We start from the raw sequence: 19,734 nt of genomic DNA on the forward strand, positions 1-19,734 counted from the left end.
CGGATTTTTTTGGTTTTGCACCTTTTTTTTTTTTTTTTTTCTCCAAAATAAGACCCCCAAAGCCCCTCGGCACAGCATAATGAAGAGGATTGCATAACGTAATCAATTAAAACATAGTTTATTGTTTTTGTTTTTTCACCATAGCACCTTTTAGGATTTTTAAGTATGACACACAAAATTACAGAACTGTCAATTAATGATTAACTTATAAAAGCTTTATGACAAATACTGCGCAATGACATCACACATAAATAGGATACAAAAGAGATTTAAAAAAAAATGCTTCTTTTTGTCCCCATAAGAACCATTTATTGGAAAGAACAGGGCACAAGAGTCAACAAGTTTTCGAGACTCAACACGCTATCAACCGACCTGATTTTTGAGGAGAAAGTGCAGGCCAGTTTGATGAAGATGTTGAGCGTCAACAGTTGCTTTTTATGCTTAAGACCTAAGTCAGTATTTCATGCACAACCTGAACTCATACAGCATTCACACTTGAGACAGCAACTGAAGTGCCACTGAGGTTAAACTGCAGTCCTTGAATACAGAAGGTTTTCACTCAGTCCCGGGGACATTCGGGATCAGGAAAACAGTGTGAGAAGAGTAAAGCAAAAATTAGCAACACACTAAAATAAAAAATGTGAGGATCACAGAGTACAAGAGTCAAGTAAAAAAATAATAAAATCATTACTTCTGGTATAAAACTGTTCACAAACACCATGGTGGTTCAGGAGATAATCTTTTGTAAGTGTTAAGCCCAGGCACTTAAGATATTTTCACACTTCTGTGATAAGTGGGTGTACCCATCTCCCACCATCTTATCACCCACTGTATTGATAGAATGTGAAAAGGCTTAAAAAAAAGAAAAGCAGAAACATATCACATGATCTTCCCAATACAGAAGCAGAATGGAAAAAAAAAAAAGCATGAAAAGAAAAAAGAACTCTTGCAAACATTAATGCACAACTAAAACCAATGACAGGTTTTAAGAGCTGAAACCATCAGGACTGTATAGGATGAAATCCTTTTCCATCATATGCAGAACCATCTGGTTTTGGGGCACAGCTTACAGTGCAATGCCAGCTTCCAACACCAAACCAGTATTGCTGATATTCTACACGCTTAAGTCATATGCCACCATCATTGTATCATCTTGTGCTGTAAGGAAAAGAGAAAAACTTCTCCCTTATGTGACCCTGAAATGCCAACCGCTTTTCTAAATAACATATGGCTTTGAAGTAGGGCTCATTTTGTGCTTAAATGCAGAGACTCAGGGAGAGCATTGTCCTCATGGAGATGAACGAGAGCGGCCAGGAGAGCCCAGCAAGGCACTTTCTCCAAAAACATTGGCATAGGAAGACTTGAGGAACTGGACGTAGTTTTGCATACTGCGATTAGTACTCTCCGACTGCTCTAACCGATCCTTTAAATCCTGCAGGCGGCTTTCATACCGTCGCTCTGCCTATATAAAGAAGCACAAAACACAGGTTGAAAGACAGCAGCATTCACTCTACTCACATTAAACTTGAGCTATTCTGAGAAAGTGCTGCAGCCAGCAAAAATTAGCACAGCAGTAGATGGCTTTACCATACATGGTGCTATGACCTTTGTCATTTCTTTTGATCGTTCCCAACACCATTCAGTAACCCAACAATAAAAAACAGGAGACAAGGCAGCTAATCATGTGAGCTTTTAAAACTGATTAGCTATAGTTTTATGGAATTAACACACACTCTTCTCTGAAAACCAGCTTGACCTGATTCATATTAAGTAAAACTCAAGTAAACAAGCAGCATAAATAGGATATTATAAAAGATTGCCCCTTTCTTTCTTCTAAAAGAAAGACTTTTCTCTAGAACAAAAATAGCTTTCTCTCCCAGATAACAAACCACAGTACATGAAGTTGGAGTCACAATATCTCCCATGCCATCTGGTGCAAATCTTGTTTAGAGATTAGAGTAAGTTCTGTATGTTTTTGCAGCACATCCATAGGGCCTTTTTATGGATTCAGTTGCTACCAAGACCCTACCAGCACAGCAAGAATACACATTGCAAGTCACTCACATCATCTTTGTTCCGACGCAACTGGTTCAGCTCTGTTTTAATCCTACTCAGCTGGGTCTCCAAATCCAACATCTTGGACTGGGCTGCCCTCTCTCTAGCTGTTGCTCGTTCTCGAGTTTGTTCAACCTACGTGCAACAACAGAACAGTCTTGTTAAAGGTTTGTCTATGCAAAAATGATTTTTCCCTAACCCACTGCCCACAAAAGCCCTATAAACTTCATTGGACACATCCATAAGCAGCAGCTCAGTCTAGGGCTTTCTTTTGTTGCAAACTGGAGAAGCAGCATTCAGTTTTTCAAAGGTTTAAGTGCTGACAAACAGTACCAGTACATTTCATTGTTTGTATTTCACTGAACATGATGATTTTCATGAATTTGATCATAGGCTGAGGAGGTTATGTCCAGCATTCTCATTATTCCCCTTTCACAGCCTGGGTAATTTTGAGAAAATACACAAATACAAAAAATTACTTACTTGTCGTTTGGCATCCTCAATGGCCATTTCCAGCTGACGAGCCAAGGAGCTACACTCACGGGTCTTCTCCTCTAACCGCAGCTGACACTGGTGGATCGACTCCTCACGTTTTGCTATGACCTGAAGGAATTCTATGTTCTGGGCACTCGTTGTCTCTAGTTTTCTGGGTTAAGACAACAAGGGAAGGAAACCTATTCATTTTAAATGGAGAATGTTTCAGTCTGCCTTTTTGTTAGGTCTTGACTAGTCTCGGAGGAGATTCCATACTCCCTCAAAAAAGTCCAAGGCCCAAGAAACTTCTTAATTTCTCAAATCAGAATTTCAAAGACTGAAGAACACAGAATACTCACATACCTGACTTTTCCCAGACACTGTCACTAAAAGGTTTTGATAAATATGGATAAAAACATTGTAATGCTCATTAACATCAAAACTGTCTAGATTGAACAACTGGTTTATCTGCTGCATAGGTCACGATCCTTTTAAAAAGTATTTGTGAAGTGTGCTGCAAGAATCTGCAACTCTCTCTCCAGTGGACAGCTAGTGATTAGAGATCCCTGTGGGATAAGTAAGTGTGGAGAACGGTTTCCATGAGGACGGAAAGGAAAGGTTAAGAGAACAAGAGAGCCTAATATTTCTAACCTTTCTAGCTCCTCCACCTTCAGGGTGAGCTGCTTTTTCTCCTCTTGGGCAGATTGATACCTCTCTCTTGTCACATCCATTTTGTCCCCCTGGAGCTCAATCTAAAAATTACAGCAATTAGTTACTTTACAGATTAGTCACTACACACATGACCAACCACCTAGAATGTATGTGGCTCTCCAGAAAGAAACATGCTCAATTCACAATTTTCTGCAGGATCCTAGGAAAGGAATAGTGGATAGAAAAGCAAAGCACTAAACACACTTAACATCCATTTTGTTGGTGTTTCCCGCTAACGGTTGGAAAGGTATGAGAAAGTTCTTTCATATTGCACATGAAAAGCCAGCTTGGTAAAAGCTTGCATGCAGAGCAGCCACCTGTAAGCACAGGAAAGCACACACATTAATAACAGCCACATACATGACAGCATCCCACAAAGACACTAAAGACTTAAATACCAGGAAGGTTTGTAACTCCAAGCCCATCAGAGTAAAACAGTCAGACTGCAAGATTATTTGCTGTGTCCTGAGGCATGGTTGTACAAGTCATGCCTGTCTATAATTGTTCTGTGACACCTATACAGTCCTCCTGGGGACAAAAAAAAAAAAAAAACAGACAGGGAAAACAACCCAAAATCAGGGTGGGAAAACAAGGCTGGGACAGCACTACCAGCAAAAAACACAGGAGGTAAAGCTGACAAGATGATGGAAGTAACAGAAGCGAGTGTTGGCATTTGCAAGTGTTGCTACTGCTGCTATTCAAGTCCCAGTATGCTTCTGTACCAAGGGATTAGAAACTTTTCAAACAGTAAGGAATTCTGTTAGCTACCCTGCTAACTTATTGCACAAAGACATGGCACACACATTTATTTTGCAGTGCACGTTTAATCTTTTCAGAAAGAGACGAGAACAGAGACAGAGATGAAGTTTGAACTTTCCTGCGATTAGAAATTCATCTTGGTCTCAGACTTGCAGATTGCTGTGTTGCAGGTGCTCTCTGCCAGTCCCTTACCCGCTGACGCAGATCTGCGATGATGACAGACAGGTCCACATTCTTCTTCTCATAACTCTGAAGCTGGTCCTGACATTTTGCCAGCTGTGTCTCTGTGATCCTTAGGATCTCAGGCAGCTTTTCCAGTTCAGCAAGCTGGTTCTGGAACTGCTTACGAGCCTATAGTCAAAGAGAATATAAGGAACTTTCAAATGTTCATAAGGTCTAGACTAAAAAGTTTCTTTCTGTGAAAGTTTTGTTAGCCTGCAGCCTTGATGACATTGAGGAAGTTAGGCAAGCATTGGGAGTTCAAAGCCCAGGTAATGTCTTCTACTCCAAAAGCCTATCCCTGATAATTTGGCATCAATGGATCCTAGGCTTCAATTTTACTAGGATTATAAGTTGCTTTATGAGGAAAAGTCATTCTGCAGCAAACAATGGAGTAACCTACAGAGCCCACAGTTCAAAGCCACTATTTCTGAAGCAAAGAACAGGCTACTCAATTTAAACACCTCTGAAGAATGCCATATAGTCAAAAAGAAGCTGTTAAATACGTTCAATACAGAATGAACAAGCCCTAAGAAAAGCTAATCAAGAAAGGCAAACTCAGATAACCCTTTATTCACAGCAATTTTTAACTATATTGAGAATCTTAAAATCCATAAACGTCTACAGCGTATCAGTCTTTAGAGGAATAATTACCAGTTCGATCTCCTTGTTCATTTCATCCTTTAGTGTCTTGTTCTCTTTATCACACTTCTCCAGTTTTGCTGTCACTTCATCTGCTTCCATTCGGGTTTTCAACACCTGGGCATACAAAAAAAGCACATACTTTACCTGTTACACATGGTTTTCAACGAACTTGCTATACTTTTGAGTGACTGAAACTGCTCAAGAATCAGCAACAGACTTGTTGCCACAGTAACCACCATCTCAGGCTAAGTTTATAAGTTCACTTTCTGCTTCTTCTGTCTGGCTCATTTGAGCTTTCCACCAAATATTCTCCCCTTTTGCCTTATTTTCCTAACTACCAGAATATCCAAAATCCCAAAAGAAGCTGCCAAGAAATAGTATTTAGCACACCAAAAGGCAGAAGAAGGAATCTCACTATTTAACTCTATCTTTACAACCTAAAGTGACAAAAGATCCCAAAACATACAAAACTGCAACCTCCAACAGCGATTCACAGATTAACACATTACAGAATAAACCACTGCAGTAAGGGGAGAAAACACATTTGTGCAAGTGATGAAGGAATCAATAAGATGCCTACCTGTGATTTGTAGGTTTCAATCAACCCTTCATAGTTCCTAACAGAGTTCTTGAGCTGCTGTACTTCCATTTGTGCTTGGTTCAGCTTTTCCTCCATTGGGACCACACTAGCCTGAAAAAGAATACATCTTTGATTGAGTGCCTTGAAGAAACTGTGACATTAGCCATCTAGAGTTGTCTAGATTGGGAAAAAAAAAAAAAAAAAGGATTTTGTTAGTGTAAATTTGCAAAACTTTCCAGACTTAAGTGGATTGCCAGATTTATGCCAGCAGAGCACGTAGGTTTAGAATGGATGCACAGTCTGTTTGCTTGAATGAGCTGTACTACTTGGATTAGGACCACTCCATTTGGATTAATGCCTAGCTTTACAAGAAGAAAATTACGTAGGTCACCAACAGAGTCACCAGTGGTAAAAGAAATGACAGGATAAATACACCAGTCATTATGCCTTTCTTTTTATTATTATTATTATAGAGGTTACTGTTCTCTCTGCATGAATAGTTACAGTTGTTTGTTCCCTGGCCAGCACCATGAAGATTAAGAACAACACTTAAGAAGTCAGCTGAAAGAAGGACCAGTACTTGGACTGAAGATACTCCTACCAAAAGCTGTAAGAAAGGCAGTCCTCCCAGAATGCTTGCTCACTTTTTTATGTCTCTTTCCAGCATACTTTAGGTATCATACTCAGGCTATGGGGAAACTGATTTGAAACTAAATGGCAGTAATGGGTGCAATTCAGCTCTGTCCTCAGAGGCCAAGCAACTTATTATAATTTCTCCTTCTCTGTGTAGCATTTCAGCTTCAAATCCCTAGAATCACTAACCTTTAGCCTTTCATTCTCCATTTTGAAAGAAGTGGTCTCTGTCGTCTGCTGATGCAATTTATCCATCAAGGCATCTCTGTCCTCCCGCATCCTATCCTCCAGGGTTGTCTGTTGTTCCAGCAAGTCTGCCATACGGCTGCCATAGAGAAAGAAAATTAATCCTTAAATGACTAAAAAAGAATAAGAGTCCTAATCCTTCAAAATAAGCTTCAGAAACACATCTTTTCCCTATACTTTCATATTCCTGTTCTGTTCATGTATACATACCTACCTGTTACACTGTTCTACTACCTCAGCCTTCTTAGCAAAATTGACTTGAATTGTCCCCCTGGAGCTCAAATGCATTGCCTCCAAGATACTTGGGATGAAGAGGTATTTCTTGCCCCATACCTACCTATTTTTTCCTACAACAACAACAATACTGCAGTAATACCAACATATTTATTTACCACCACGACAAAACTGCCGTGAACTAGACTGTCTATAACTTCTAATACCTTCCATTCAAGGATCTCAAACATCTACAAAGAAAAATAACCTTAATTATTTCAAAGCATGACAAAATGGCAAAGGTTCAGAGAGATTTAAGGATCAGCCTGCCTTTGCTATGGCAAGCCAGCAGCAGAAGCCACACCTTTCTCGGCCTCTCCAAACTCTACTGTCCCATAGACAGGATTGGTTTTGCTTAGATGTTTACAGACAACTCAAATTATTAAATTTAATCAAATTATTCAATTAAATTCATTAATTTTATGCTTGAACTAGGTACTCATCCCCCCTCATGCCAGTTTCTCCATACTAATCTTATTTTAACCTGTTCAGCGTAACGATTTCCAGTTCAAGGTCACTCTTGTCCTTCACTACTTTGTTGTAACGACTCCTCCAGGACTCCAGAGTAGACAGTGCCTCACCAACATAACTGTCCTGTCAAGCAAAAGAAAGGCGTGACCAAAATAGCACGAGACGCTGGATATCCAGACAGCACACAGAGATGCTGATATGGCTAAGCATGATAGGTACAGAGACTTTACTGAAGCTTAAAATACTGAAGACAAGTATTTATGCTTACTCTTCCTGATCCTTCACAGAAAGGTATTCTACAACACTACTGTCAGATAACAGACATATCTGCATCATGGAAAGCAGAATCCTCTTTGAAGGCAGCCAACAAATGATCAGAAATACAAAACATAGATAAAATTCCAGTAGTGGCTTCAGTCCCTAGTATTCTACAAACAAGGGAAAAATCAAGTAGCATAAAATCCATATTCCCTTCTGATTTGTCTTACTCCTTAGTCCTTTTTCTTCAGTCATTTTATCCTTCAATCCTTTTATCCTTCAGTCCTTTTTCAACAGGACGTGCATCTCAAAGTCTTTGTACTTTTCTGCTCTAACTAGTTTCTTGATGAAGAACTGACTCCATTCAGATTTCTCAGCCCAAACCACAGGGCTTTATTTAATGGCTTTTGCCAACCCTCAAATGGTTCTGAAGAATCAGGTGAAAAAAAAATCAGATCTGCTGGTTTTGTATAATCTAAGTTACTGCATGTCCTAAGTTAAGGACATGCAAAGAATATAGTGAGAGCTGAAAAAAATGGATTTGTTCTAAACTTAGCATAAATGGGCCAAAGCACTGAGACAAAAATACATCTCATTAGTTGAAAGCAGAGACTCTCCCTAGGGCTGCTACCAGAAGTCAAAGGTTTAGACACATGATCTGAAATGAGGTCTCTCCTCCTGTATCATCAAATACCTTTTCTGCTAGCTGGACAGTCAACTGCTCTGCATACTCCTCACTCCGCTCTGCCCGCTCCTTCTGTGCACGGAGAGCTTTCTTCAGGGCCTCTTTATCATGATCTGCCTTCTGCCTTAGTTCTTTCAGTTGTTCCTTGATAAGTTCCACCTCCGCCTTATGCTGAGCTTCATTGCGCTCCAGATTCTGCAGTGGGAGAAAGAAACACACCACAGGGAATATTATTCTCATACCTGTATACCTAAAGCAGCAATTAGTTTCCCAGAAACACTGGAGAGAGACAGGCATAAAAACCTCAAACCTGTAGCCTATAGGTATTTGCATTGCACCTGCTTAATCCTAACACAGACAGACATGTCAGCATGACCTCTGAAAGAATGAAAAAACATTTATGCCCATGTATATATAGAAAGGCAAGAGACAGCAAAGCTGTATGTTCAATCCCAATGCATCCTACGATGTTGCCTGCTTATAACGAAAAGCAACAGCCTACTCTAGCCATACAGAAATAAATCTTTTCGCTGCAAGTTATAAAATAACAACATGGGGAAAAAAAGCTTGAAGATGCTAAAAATACGAAATCCGTCGAGAGCGTTTTTGTAACTGATCTCTGGTTTCCACGGAAGTTTAAAACACAGAAATTCTTTCCAGTATTTCCACCTTGATAAAAAAGATTTCATATATAACAATCAAAAGTGGACTCTCAAACACCCTTCAAACTCAAATGAAATGAGGCAAATCAGGACCGTGAATCTACTGATCTCTCAATTCTTCAGAACTAAATCTTTCTCTGTATTTATTGCTATTTGTAAATTTCCTGAAAGACATCATTTCCTCTCTCATAAGCTGCTCTCCAGAATACTGTTTGCCTCTCCTAATCAAGATAAATACTGGTCTACCAGCCTTTTGATCTACCCGAGAATATTGTTTTTATTAATTGAAATATTTGCATATAATAATGTTGTTTTATGCAGCTGTACAGCTTAACAAAATTAAAGCTCTTCTAAATTATTAGCATGCACATGTTCGTCATAACAACAACAGATATGTTAAATATAAGACTTTGATCAAGATAAATTAGGGGAACTTTCTCCTCCTTATTAATATTGTAGAACGCATGCATGAGAGCAATCAAATACAGAAGCTCATGGCATAGCATTTTCCCAGAAAACAAATTGAGTAGTTTGTGATCTGTCTTGATGCCTGACTAAACCAAAACCATATTTTAAAATAAATATATAATAATTAACTCAGAAGAAAAATTTAATACATGCACATAGCCCTTAAAGCTATGATTATGCCTCATGCGTCAGAAGTGAAAAGCTTTTTCTTTTGTTACTTCATTTGAAAGTCACAGTATGTGTTAGCAGCTTAAGCACCACCATCCAATATTGCAGTCTATGACACAGAAAAGAAGAATACTCGGTGAGTGCTACTTCCCTTGCCAGTGGATTCAGCTCATGAGTATAAATGAACAGTCAGCCTCCAGGGACCACTGAAAACCTACCCGGATCTGTACAGTCAGACGGTTGTTCTCAGCTTCTTTATTTCGTAGCTGTGCTTGTAAATGGCCTCTAACAGCCTCCATAGATTTTGAGAGTTCACTTGCTGTCTTTGCCTGGTCCTAAATAAGATGCAAACGACACGTTTAGCTTCAGCAAGCTTATAGAAGGAACACTTTTTAACATGTACCCATTCAGTGAAGAAATCTGATACTATCTCCAGCCAACTCCAGTTTCGATGGACCCTCACAGCTACTCTTCTCCAACAAAATGGACAACAACAAAAACAAAAAAAAGGCATTTCTTCAACATGATCTTATGAATAGCTGTCCTGAAAGATTTGTTAGATTTGTTCTAGGGCAAAGCATCCTTCACATCTGGTATTATCCAGTACACTTGCCTTTTACTTTCTAAATGGAGGGACCTAAAGGAATTTGATATCTGGAATCAACCAGGACCTTAAACAGAAAGGCAATTCGGTGATAAACCCAAACAAAGAGAGAATACTACCTATTAATCTTTGTGACTGGTGTTTTATTAGCAGAATACTGAATCTACAACTGTGTGGGAATAGGTAGCTTACCTGTCTAGCTTTAAAAGCAAAGCAACCCTTATAAAGTAACTGTAATCAAGCACAAATCCATATTTTGCACTATCTGTAGTTCTTTGGAACTGGAGGGTGCAACACGGAGGGAAGAACAGAAAAAGGAAAGTACCTTTTCTGCCTGTATTTGAATGATAAGATCGTCCACCTCTTGTTCTTTCTCCTGAAGCCTCATCTGAAGTTGCTGGAAAACAAAACACCACTCAGATTTTAAATAACAAATGCAATCAGGTTGGCAGGTGGAGGAAAAGAGGTGTAAGTGCCTCCCTCCTGAGACCCTCTGATCTACAGCACTCTGTCTGGTAACCACAGCAACAGCATCCTCAGTCTCAGAAAAACAGCCTGCAGTCTCCTCAAGCAGAAAGCAAAAGGGAAATGCATACGTTTGTGTAACAGGGCATGGGATGTCCTACAGATACTACAGGACCTGGCAGGATTATAAACTCCACAGATGAGAAAGAAACTGAGAGACATGGGCAGTGTCCTAACTTCTGGCAATGTAAGAACACTTTTTTTCAGTTTACAGATAAATAAACAGGGGAAAAAATATCTGGTACCAGGTCATTCACTCATTCAGTGACAGAAGCAGGAACAGAAAGCTTATCCTCTTTATGCTTTGATACCTCTAAGGATAACATGAGAAACATACAGAAACAGCAAGATGATATCCAAACTGAAGAATGTTGTCCCAATTGTCAGGGGTACTTTTTGTGGTAGATACTTTTTTCTCAGCCACCCCCAGACATTTATTTTTAAAGAAACATGTAGTACAATTCTTGGTTTGTACATTCAGTACTACATGCAAAATGCAAGTAGAATAATTTGTGCTTGAACTGAACATGATGAGAACAAGCTTAAGTATCCAAAACTGTTCTTTATAGCTGAATACTGTGAACCATAATAGTGTTCTTATATGTAAGTCTCAATTGTGAAATTCCCACTATAAGCCCTATACGTGAAAGGCTCTGAAAATCTACTTTGTAACGTAGGTTGTTAACCAGAGGGGCAATATAGTGGTTCTTGATTACTACAAAAGCCAGGACTTTTTTTACAGGTCTAAAAGGTTTAGTGTAAAACTTGATGGCTGAATACAGACAAAGAAGAGCTTAAAATTCAGCTCTCTCTCCTTTACCATTCTGCAGAAAAAGTTGTTTTTGTTTGCTTACCACTTTCTCTGCATCTGAGTCAGCAAGCCTTTTCAACAGTACACCTTGCTGCTCCAATATCTTCTGAGCATCCCTCTGCAAAAGAAATAGGGGAGGAAAAACGTTGTAATTAAAAGTCTGCTTTTTACACATTCTTCAGATGTAAGTGGGAAAATCAACCATCTTCCCCATGTTGCAGCAGCAATTCTCAAGTATTAACTTAGCTAAATATTTCACATATCATCACCTATCTCAAAAAGCTTTCCCAGTTCTCCCAGACACAGATGATAATAAAAAGCACAATGGCAAATTAAGATCTTTCAGAACTTTCTCCTTATGTGAGGAAGGTCATATAGAAGAACTCAGTCCTTTTCTCTAGTCTCACTTGTGGCTGAGAAAACAGTTACCATTGGCCTGCTTTTGCTCAAAGAAACTATCAACTACAGGAAGCATAGCAGTTTCATTCTGCAGTGCTTTTACAAGCTACGCAGAATTGCTCTGTACAAACAGTACAGAGCTGTTAATAGTTTCTGACATTGCTTTTGCAATCCAGCCTATGAAAATAAAGTTCTGAAAATCCTCATGCCCCCATTAGCTGAGGCAACATCTAGTCCTCAGGCTTTAGCCAACATACCAGTATAGCACTAACATTTCAGACTAGCATGAAAAGCCAAAATGTTGGCAGAGATGCTGAAGACATAACCACAGGAGTTATTGCTCAGACACAAGTCTAAGACCTGCAGATACATCTGTATCCAAATGAAAAAGAGTCAGCAGTGCAGTAGAGCCCTATACCTTTTAATGCAGTCAGAGACACGTTCTAACATCCCCACAGCAGAAAAATCAGTCTTACTGTAATGAGGTAGGCAGGGATAAAGAAAACAATCCATCCTTTATGACACACGGTCAATGGCAGCATTAGGAAAAAGAGTTAAGAGCTCTCAAATTCAAGTTCCATTTTCAGTCCAGCAGACAATATTGCCTTCAGTAATCATCCAAGTTGAAGCAGACAGTATTGCTCACCTCCCGGTTATGCTGCACTCTGAGAAGCTCTCGGAGTGTCCGGTTGGTCTCTTCAAAGGTACTCAATTTCTGTAGCAGCAGCTCTTTTTGTCTTGTTAGTGTGTTAATGTCTGAGCTGCTCATGTGTTTCTCCTAGAGGAAGAAAAAATAAAATAATATTGTTCACACACAATGTCTCAAACTCTGGAATTAACGTACGCTGCTAAAAGCAGCAGCACTGCAATATTCAGCACCACCCGTGCAGAAGGTGAGAAGGTGGACAAATATCCAGTTTCTAAAGAGATCTAGCAAACACCTTAAGCAAGCTAAATCCTTCCATTTTTCTTTATGGTTTTGGTGGATCAGCAATTGTGACATTACGTTTTTAAGACAGCCATAAACAATACAACATAACAAAGAACAAAAGAACAAAAAAGAAAAAAAAAACACCTACAAGGTTGAGTCTCCCAATTGTATTTTTCAAGGCGTGGATCTGTCTGGCTGCCGCTTCTCCATCCCTCTCAACCTCACTCAGCTTGGACATCAGGCACTCTTTCTCCTGCTGCAAGTACTTCTTCTGTAGCCTGTGGTAATTCAGCAATTAGAGAAACAAGAAACTTTGACAGCTGTACCAACCAGTATGAATAAATAGTTTGAGTTAAAACAGATAAAACCCCTCTAATCAGAGGATAAAAGCTCGAAAGAAATAGTACCTAAGGTTCACCCCCCTTTCAGCGTAGAAGTTTTTTCTGACTGAAGGCAGTAAGTGGACTCCAAGAGCTATCTAGGATCACAACCATGAAACAGGAATTTAGATGGGCCAAACTAGGTTCATATCAAAGCCTGCACACCCCATTAAAGCCAAAACACAATGCTGTGCCAGAAATTCTCTTCCAATATTCACCTCTATATTTATTCATGTGTTGTTGTACCAACACCATCACATTACAAACAGCATCTCTTTAACCTTCAAAATATGAACTGCAAAGCTAGGATGACCCTACAGCAGGCCACACAAGCCAACCTCTTTCAGCTTCCTGACAGAATAGTTTTTTTCCCATTTCAATGACCATGCTAGAGCCCTTCTCTATAGCTACTGCCATTTAAAATACCCTTTCTAAATGATGACAAAAAACACAAGAGCGTCAGTTCCTCAGCAGCACTGCAACCCCGGGTGCAAACTTCAGCCTCGGTTAACATTAGCAATAAGGAGGCAGGCATCCTGTAAATACCACTAACTGCAGTAAGAGTGGAGAACAGGAGGTTTCTTACACAGTCAGATCTTTCTCTTCCATTATGCGCTCAATATTGCGCCTGAGCAGTGTATTCTCGTGCTCTGTTTCTACCAGCTCTTGTGTGACCTCATTCAGTTCTTCTTTCTGCTCCTCAAGGAGACGCTTTGTCATTTGCTGCTGGTGCTCCTTTTTATGCATCTTGGCCTGATAAAGAAATTTAAATAGAACTTAAAATTAAATAAACCTGAACTTGACTCATGAATGACACATGCATCCCACTTGGCAGATAAGAGCACTACAAACAGTTCAAGAAGTGCAAGAAAAGAAAATACAAAGGGCGGTTGAATTAGTGCACCAGACTTGTTTCCTTCTGCAGCAGCAGAGGTCACTTGAGATTTCCTGGCACAAACAGATTTAAAACTACAAAATTGATGTGATCTTATATCACGGATTTAATTATGCAATATCACCAAACATTTAGATTCAATTCACTCATTAGAAATAGCAAAACAAATTTTTGTTTAACAATTATGCAAGTAATTCCATTATTTTTTGTAGCATAAATAGAACAGAAAAGGCTTACTATGAAGAATACACTAAAATCCTAAATTCTATTCTTATTTACTAATTTGAACTTCACATCGTTTTACATAAAATAATAAGAATACAAGATTTGCTACCCTCAGTGTGAACTCAGAGGAAAGAAATGCAGTTAGCATCCACCATAGAGCATCTTATGAAATCTGGAAACCTCTCCTGTCCATTTTTCAAACAGTGTCAAGTACAAAAGAGGCTATTCAGCTGGAAAACACAGTATCACTGGGCTGTGTATTTCAAAACAGAATCAGAAGAAACAATCTTGTGGAATAAGTGGATTCTTTGACAATAGAGCATCATCAAACTGCTTTTTTCACCTTCTTAAAATGACCAGTTTTCAGATTTTGTGTTTGATCTGAAGAAAGATTATTTGGAAACTAAAGCACAGCAATACCATATTAAATGGATACAGTTTAAAACTGTTTCATACTATGACTTGTGAATTTCTCACTGAACTAGTTCAGATCTTCTAAACAACTCAGGCTGATTTCTTTAAGAAGCTAACCAACAAGCTGAGTAGTCTTCCATTTCACCAAGACTCTAGCTTCCTCTTGCCAAACGATCAGCTACAAAGGCTGAATCCGCAGGTCTTTATGTTGTCTCCTCACCTCATTCTTCAGCGTTCCCACCGCGTTCATCAGGCTATCTATCTTCTTTTCGTACTCGTTCATTTTGCAGCAAACAGCATCCTCCTCATCTGTAGAGAGATCACTCAGACGCAACACTGACAGCATTTTTTCTGAATCTGGAGGTGTAATTTCCAGGCGGTGAGTTGGTCCCTAGTAGAAAAACAATAACGGGCATCTTTTTTTTAATATAAAAGTATAAGCAGCATTCTAACCCTAACTACCAAAAATAGAGACCAGGTTACATCACTACAATAAGACTAGGAAGGAAAAATATTGAAAACAGCTCCTTCATTTCCATCAGGGAAAGTTCAACAATGTGGAAAGACTAAAATAGAAAAAGAAGGAAATAAATAAATAAATAAATAAAATTCTCATCTATGAAGAGCCAGGAATGCAAGAGTTGAAGATGTGAAAACGAAAATATTACACAATATTTCAAAATTGCTCCATGCTTCAGAACAGACTAGTAACAGCAGCTCCTTGTTGTGTCCCAAAACGAGATCTTGACGGGAAGCAATACAATTAAATAGAATACAATAGCTTCAGTTGGAAGGATGCTACAGAGGTCATCAAGTCAAACAGTCAGACTACTTTGAGGATGACCTAATATTAAGACATATCATTAAGTGTTAACCTCAAACACGAATGGGCACAGGACATCAACCACCTCTCTAGGAAGCTTGTTCCAGTGCCTAACTACACTCTCAGTAAAGAATTTTTCCTAATGTCTAGACTGAACCTCCCTGGTGCAGCTTTGAGTTGCTCCCATGCATCCTGTCTCTAGACACCACCAAGTAAAGGTGAGCATCTCCCTCTCCACTTCCCCATCTCCGCAGAAGAGAACAACGTGGTCACTCCTCACCTTTCTTTTCACCAAGTTTAAAAACCAACTAATACTAAGAAGTGACAAAGATGTGTATGAGACACTTAAAATGGATCGCATGTGATGGCAGGATTCTTTCAGATCAGCCCAGCTCCCTCCATTGTAACATTCTGTAAGTGCTCTCTTCGACCTCAGCTAAAGCTGAAAGCTTGCTTTTAAGAGCAACATCAGCCATACCTCCCATTTGTAGGTGGACTCCAGGACAGATGTTTTTCCTGGGGGCATCCAGGGGGCCTTAGTTTTCACCTGGACAGTTCGGCGTGCATTCACGGTATTCCCTCTCATTTTCTGTTTTTGCTTTTGCTGAAGGACAGAAAAGAGAAAATAAGATAAATCACTATGACTTTTAAAAACATTTATAGTTTGTGCTGTAAAAACAAATGGAAGATCATTCATGCAAAAACACCAGAGTGTTTGATGTCATACAGCAGATCAGATGAGTGAGCAGCCATCAGAGGAGGCTAACACCAGCCAGAAGAAAAGCATATTCACTTGATGGTATGGCTAGATTCTCATTACTTATCACATAGCTATTCTGTTATATCACCAGAATATATGCACTTGTGAAGCAATGAAAACCTTATCCAGCAGGCCAGGGGTGGAGGATTTGGGGAGAGGGGATAGGGAAGGAAGCCTACTCTGTATGGAGATACACAAAAAATACTGCAATACAACCCATTCACGTGCAGAAGGAACAACCTGGCAGATCCCTTCACTGTTCCAAATTCCTCTCACAAAAGAGCAGCTGTATCATTTGACAACAGCACCACCAGAGAAAAAAGAATGGCGCAGTTACAAAAAACCCTTCAAACATTTTCCCTACTTTGCAGTCAACAAGATCCACAAAAACTATTTATTCAATACCATACTTAACACATCTGAAACAGAGAAAACATATTACTGAAAATTCACCACTGAACGTGCGTACAGTTAACAAGGCAGAAAGTCTTCCAGTTCTAATATAAAGGTAAAGCAGACCTTGAAGATTTGGTGGCGCTTCTAGGACCCACTGTTTCCTCTGTAGCCCCTATAAACGCCCAGCTGCACACTCCTACCTGGCATTTTGCAGGTGTGGTTTTCTGACCCTTTTTAATATGGACATGGACAGGGGTGTTTTCATCCACATGGACGTGCAAAGGGGGAGATGAGGAACGGTTCTTCATGGCTCTTCTCCCACAAATGGGAAAGGGCAATACAAGGAAAGGAAACCTGTGGATAAGGAGACTGGAAATAACAACATTTCCCTGTGTGCAACAGTGGCCAACTGTGGTTACAGTTTGAGCTTCCTTTCAGCAGCATCTGCCATTTTGAACAGCATGTTATATTGCTGGAAAGAGATTAACACAAACAATCTCTCTACTTCTGCTATTTCCTGCTTTTAACACAGCTATTAAAGACCAAACAGTTGGAGTGACAGAGGATGCCCGTAAGAGTCATTGGAGTTCCAAGTCTTAGAGCAAGCGTACAAATCAAAGGCTCCAGTACCCAGCACCATCAGAGTCCGAACACAAATTATAGAGAAAGAGGGAAAAGCACTCATTTAACAGATTAGATGAAAAAAAAAAAAAAAGAAATCAAGAGGAAACCATAAGATCACCCCATCCTAAAACCCTGAACCTGCAAACTCTTTCATATGTGCTTAACTTCAAGAGTCTTTTTGAAGTTAAACAAATGCTTAAAAACTTTCAGATATCTTTTCTTCAGATTATCTCACAGTGATGCATATATTTACAAATCCCTACATTAATTACATGCATAACCTTAACGTTGTCTAACACAACACACAAAAGCAAAACACAAAGCTAAAGAAATCAGTTTTGGACATGATCCTCTATTTGAGGTAATGGTTCCTCAGTATAGTGCAATGGAAAATTTTATAAAATTCCACCCAAAGCAATTTATGTCAGCTTAGGTATACTTACAGTTATTGTAAGGTTTTTAGTTCCTCTTGACAGTGTGCTCTGTGCAGAGACTGAAGTCACTTCATTTTTGATGGTTGAGGGAAACCTGGTGCAGAAATAACAAAATGACCACTGATAGGGAAGGGTGCCAATTTCTGATCACCCTCTTCCTTTCAAATTAAGGCAAGGTGCAGACTCAGACTTATTGTACTTATGAACCTAAATATCAAAAGTTGGTGTGTCAGTGCTTTCCTCTATAAGCAGAGGATAAAGAAAGATTTGAGATTACCATTCCTTACACACTGATGCTGAGAGCTGGTTTAAACAACAGAAAATGTTCTGTTGAATTACACAAGGTGATCTCACCCAAACTCAGTTACAGCTGCAAGTGCCCCTTTTAACCCTTTTCATAAGGAAATCAGTTTTGAATAGTTTAAGGGCACCTGTACATCTCCCTTCTGTCTCAAAGCCCACACCATCCCTAAAACCTGCCAACAGCAACAAAACTTAACAGAAATGTCAACATGCTGGGTTTAGGTCTACATGCAGAGAAGGCATCAAAATCTGTGCTTACACTGGAAAGAAGAAAAAAAAAAGCCCGCAACACAAGTTCTCAGTGCTACCCAGTAAGTACATGTGTGTACTCATACACAGAACCAAACGGAATCAGTCACAGCGTGAGCTGCTTGCCTGGTACCACCTTGGGGACTTGAAATGAGAGTGAGGGAGGAGGGACATCCAAGGGCTGCTGTGCATGGTGGGAGCAGAGCTATTAGCTCTGTTATAAAGGGCTTAGCTGCTAATCTCATGGAAGCACTCCTTCATGATTTGCTACGTAACAACACGTGTTACAAGTAAAGTGTTACTTGTAATGAAGCAGAGCAGGATTTTACACAATACCTCTGCTAGAACAGAATTTAGATGACTCTTTATAGCTCCTGATTAATTTGTCAATTTGTCAAGGTTCATGTAATGACCTGCTCTAAAGCTGTCAGTCCATCACTTAACATTCTTGAGTGCAGAATCAGGAGCGAATCACGAAAAGCAAATCAAGAAAATCAAGAGAAAAAGGAAGTGACAGTTTTCTGAAGTACCAGGATTCCCCCTTCTGGCTCCGGAGAGCTGCAAACACAGCCGGGCACCGCCACCCTCCCCTTCCCCAGGACGGGAGCAGCTCCCGGGGCCCAGCAGCGCCCCTTCAGCCACAGCACTGGGAACCTAACGGCAGCTGAATCGCCACGAACACAACCGCGGAGCTGCCAGGCAGCTTCCCCAGCACCACGGAGGTTCATTGCTGAAGCATTGCTGAAGCCAGGGGGGTTTCTCAGAGGAACCCGTGAGGGCCCGGGCCCGCTCCGGCCTCCTGCTCCGAGCCGGGACCGGCAGCTCGGGGTCAGCCCGGGGCTGTACCGGGGGGTTTCCCGGGGTGGTGGCTGCACAGCGGCCGGTGCCCCCCTCACACCCCCTAACCCGGCGGGGAGGAGCCGAACCGGGCAGCGGGGGAAGTGTTGGTGGTGGGGGGGTCCCGGCCCTCCCTCACCCTCCCGGCGGCCCCTCCCTCACCATGAAGGACCGAACGCGGCGTCGGCCAGCCCCAGCCGCTGCCTCCTCAGGCTGTCCTCGCCGGCGGCGGGGAGGCAGCGGGCGGCGCTGCCATAGAGCCCTCGGCTGCGGGGCGCGGCGGACGCCTGGAGGCAGCACCAGGGGTACGAGCCCGAGCCCCCGCCGCCGCTTCCGCCGCACTTCCGGGGCCGCCGCCGAGCCGCCGCCGCCCGCGGCTCCCCCATTGGGCGATTCAAACCCTGCCGGCGGCCCCGCCCCTCCCGCCGCCGCGTCACAAGGGGCAACGCCCCGCCCCGCCACCGGCCCCGTTGCCATGGCGACGTGAGGCGGGAGGCGGGAAGCGGGCTCCGCTGAGGGCTCCTGACGGGGAGCTCTGAGGGGAGGAAGCCCCAACGCGGCTTCGGTCGCTACAACGAGCCGGGAGGCTTCAGGTGGCTGCCACACGAAAGCTGGCTCTCAGGAGGCTCTGGATGCTTCTCTACTTGCCCTGAGGGGGTTCTTCAAGCTCCCCGGGTGGCTTCGATACAATAAATAAATAAAAACAAGTATCGCCCACCCGAACTTTGAGCACCTTTAACAAATGCAGTGAGACGTGACCAAAAAAAAGCATCAAAGCAGCTGGTTTTACTGTAAACATTCTATTTCTCCCCGTCAC

At 41.2% G+C, this 19,734-nt stretch overlaps 1 protein-coding gene across 3 annotated transcripts; it reads right to left on the reverse strand.

Annotated features, from left to right (window-relative positions):
* Positions 1 to 101: 101 nt before the first annotated feature.
* On the reverse strand, positions 102 to 19,321 carry ODF2 (outer dense fiber of sperm tails 2). 3 transcript variants are annotated; one of them, XM_027471100.3, is made up of 21 exons: positions 19,080 to 19,243; positions 17,538 to 17,622; positions 16,671 to 16,824; positions 15,793 to 15,918; positions 14,712 to 14,882; positions 13,544 to 13,710; positions 12,726 to 12,855; positions 12,293 to 12,424; positions 11,291 to 11,365; positions 10,237 to 10,308; positions 9,526 to 9,642; positions 8,019 to 8,204; positions 7,080 to 7,189; positions 6,266 to 6,401; positions 5,444 to 5,554; positions 4,873 to 4,977; positions 4,192 to 4,350; positions 3,181 to 3,281; positions 2,539 to 2,701; positions 2,065 to 2,190; positions 102 to 1,462 (listed from the first exon to the last, which is right to left on the reverse strand). In XM_027471100.3, exons 3-21 carry the CDS (start codon positions 16,776 to 16,778, stop codon positions 1,289 to 1,291), a joined length of 2,469 nt encoding a protein of 822 aa, XP_027326901.2. In that variant the 5' UTR covers positions 16,779 to 16,824; positions 17,538 to 17,622; positions 19,080 to 19,243; the 3' UTR covers positions 102 to 1,288. The 3 variants fall into 3 exon arrangements, 2 of the variants coding, with proteins under 2 accessions (XP_027326901.2, XP_027326900.3); XM_027471099.3 differs by lacking the exon at positions 16,671 to 16,824 and having other exon boundaries at positions 19,080 to 19,321; XR_011803973.1 differs by lacking the exons at positions 102 to 1,462; positions 16,671 to 16,824 and having other exon boundaries at positions 2,539 to 2,729; positions 19,080 to 19,321.
* Positions 19,322 to 19,734: the final 413 nt, after the last annotated feature.

This window comes from Anas platyrhynchos, chromosome 18 (assembly GCF_047663525.1).
Source record: "Anas platyrhynchos isolate ZD024472 breed Pekin duck chromosome 18, IASCAAS_PekinDuck_T2T, whole genome shotgun sequence".
In the NCBI taxonomy this organism is placed as follows: domain Eukaryota; kingdom Metazoa; phylum Chordata; class Aves; order Anseriformes; family Anatidae; genus Anas; species Anas platyrhynchos.

Coding starts and splice junctions, on each gene's coding strand:
- ODF2 (XM_027471099.3), bottom strand. CDS start 19,303: ATGGGGGAGCCGCGGGCGGCGGCGGCTCGGCGGCGGCCCCGGAAGTGC. Junction 17,623..19,079: donor GCCGCGTTCGGTCCTTCATG/GTGAGGGAGGGG, acceptor TTTCTGCACCAG/GTTTCCCTCAACCATCAAAA. Junction 10,309..11,290: donor ACTCAGATGCAGAGAAAGTG/GTAAGCAAACAA, acceptor TTTGTTTTCCAG/CAACTTCAGATGAGGCTTCA.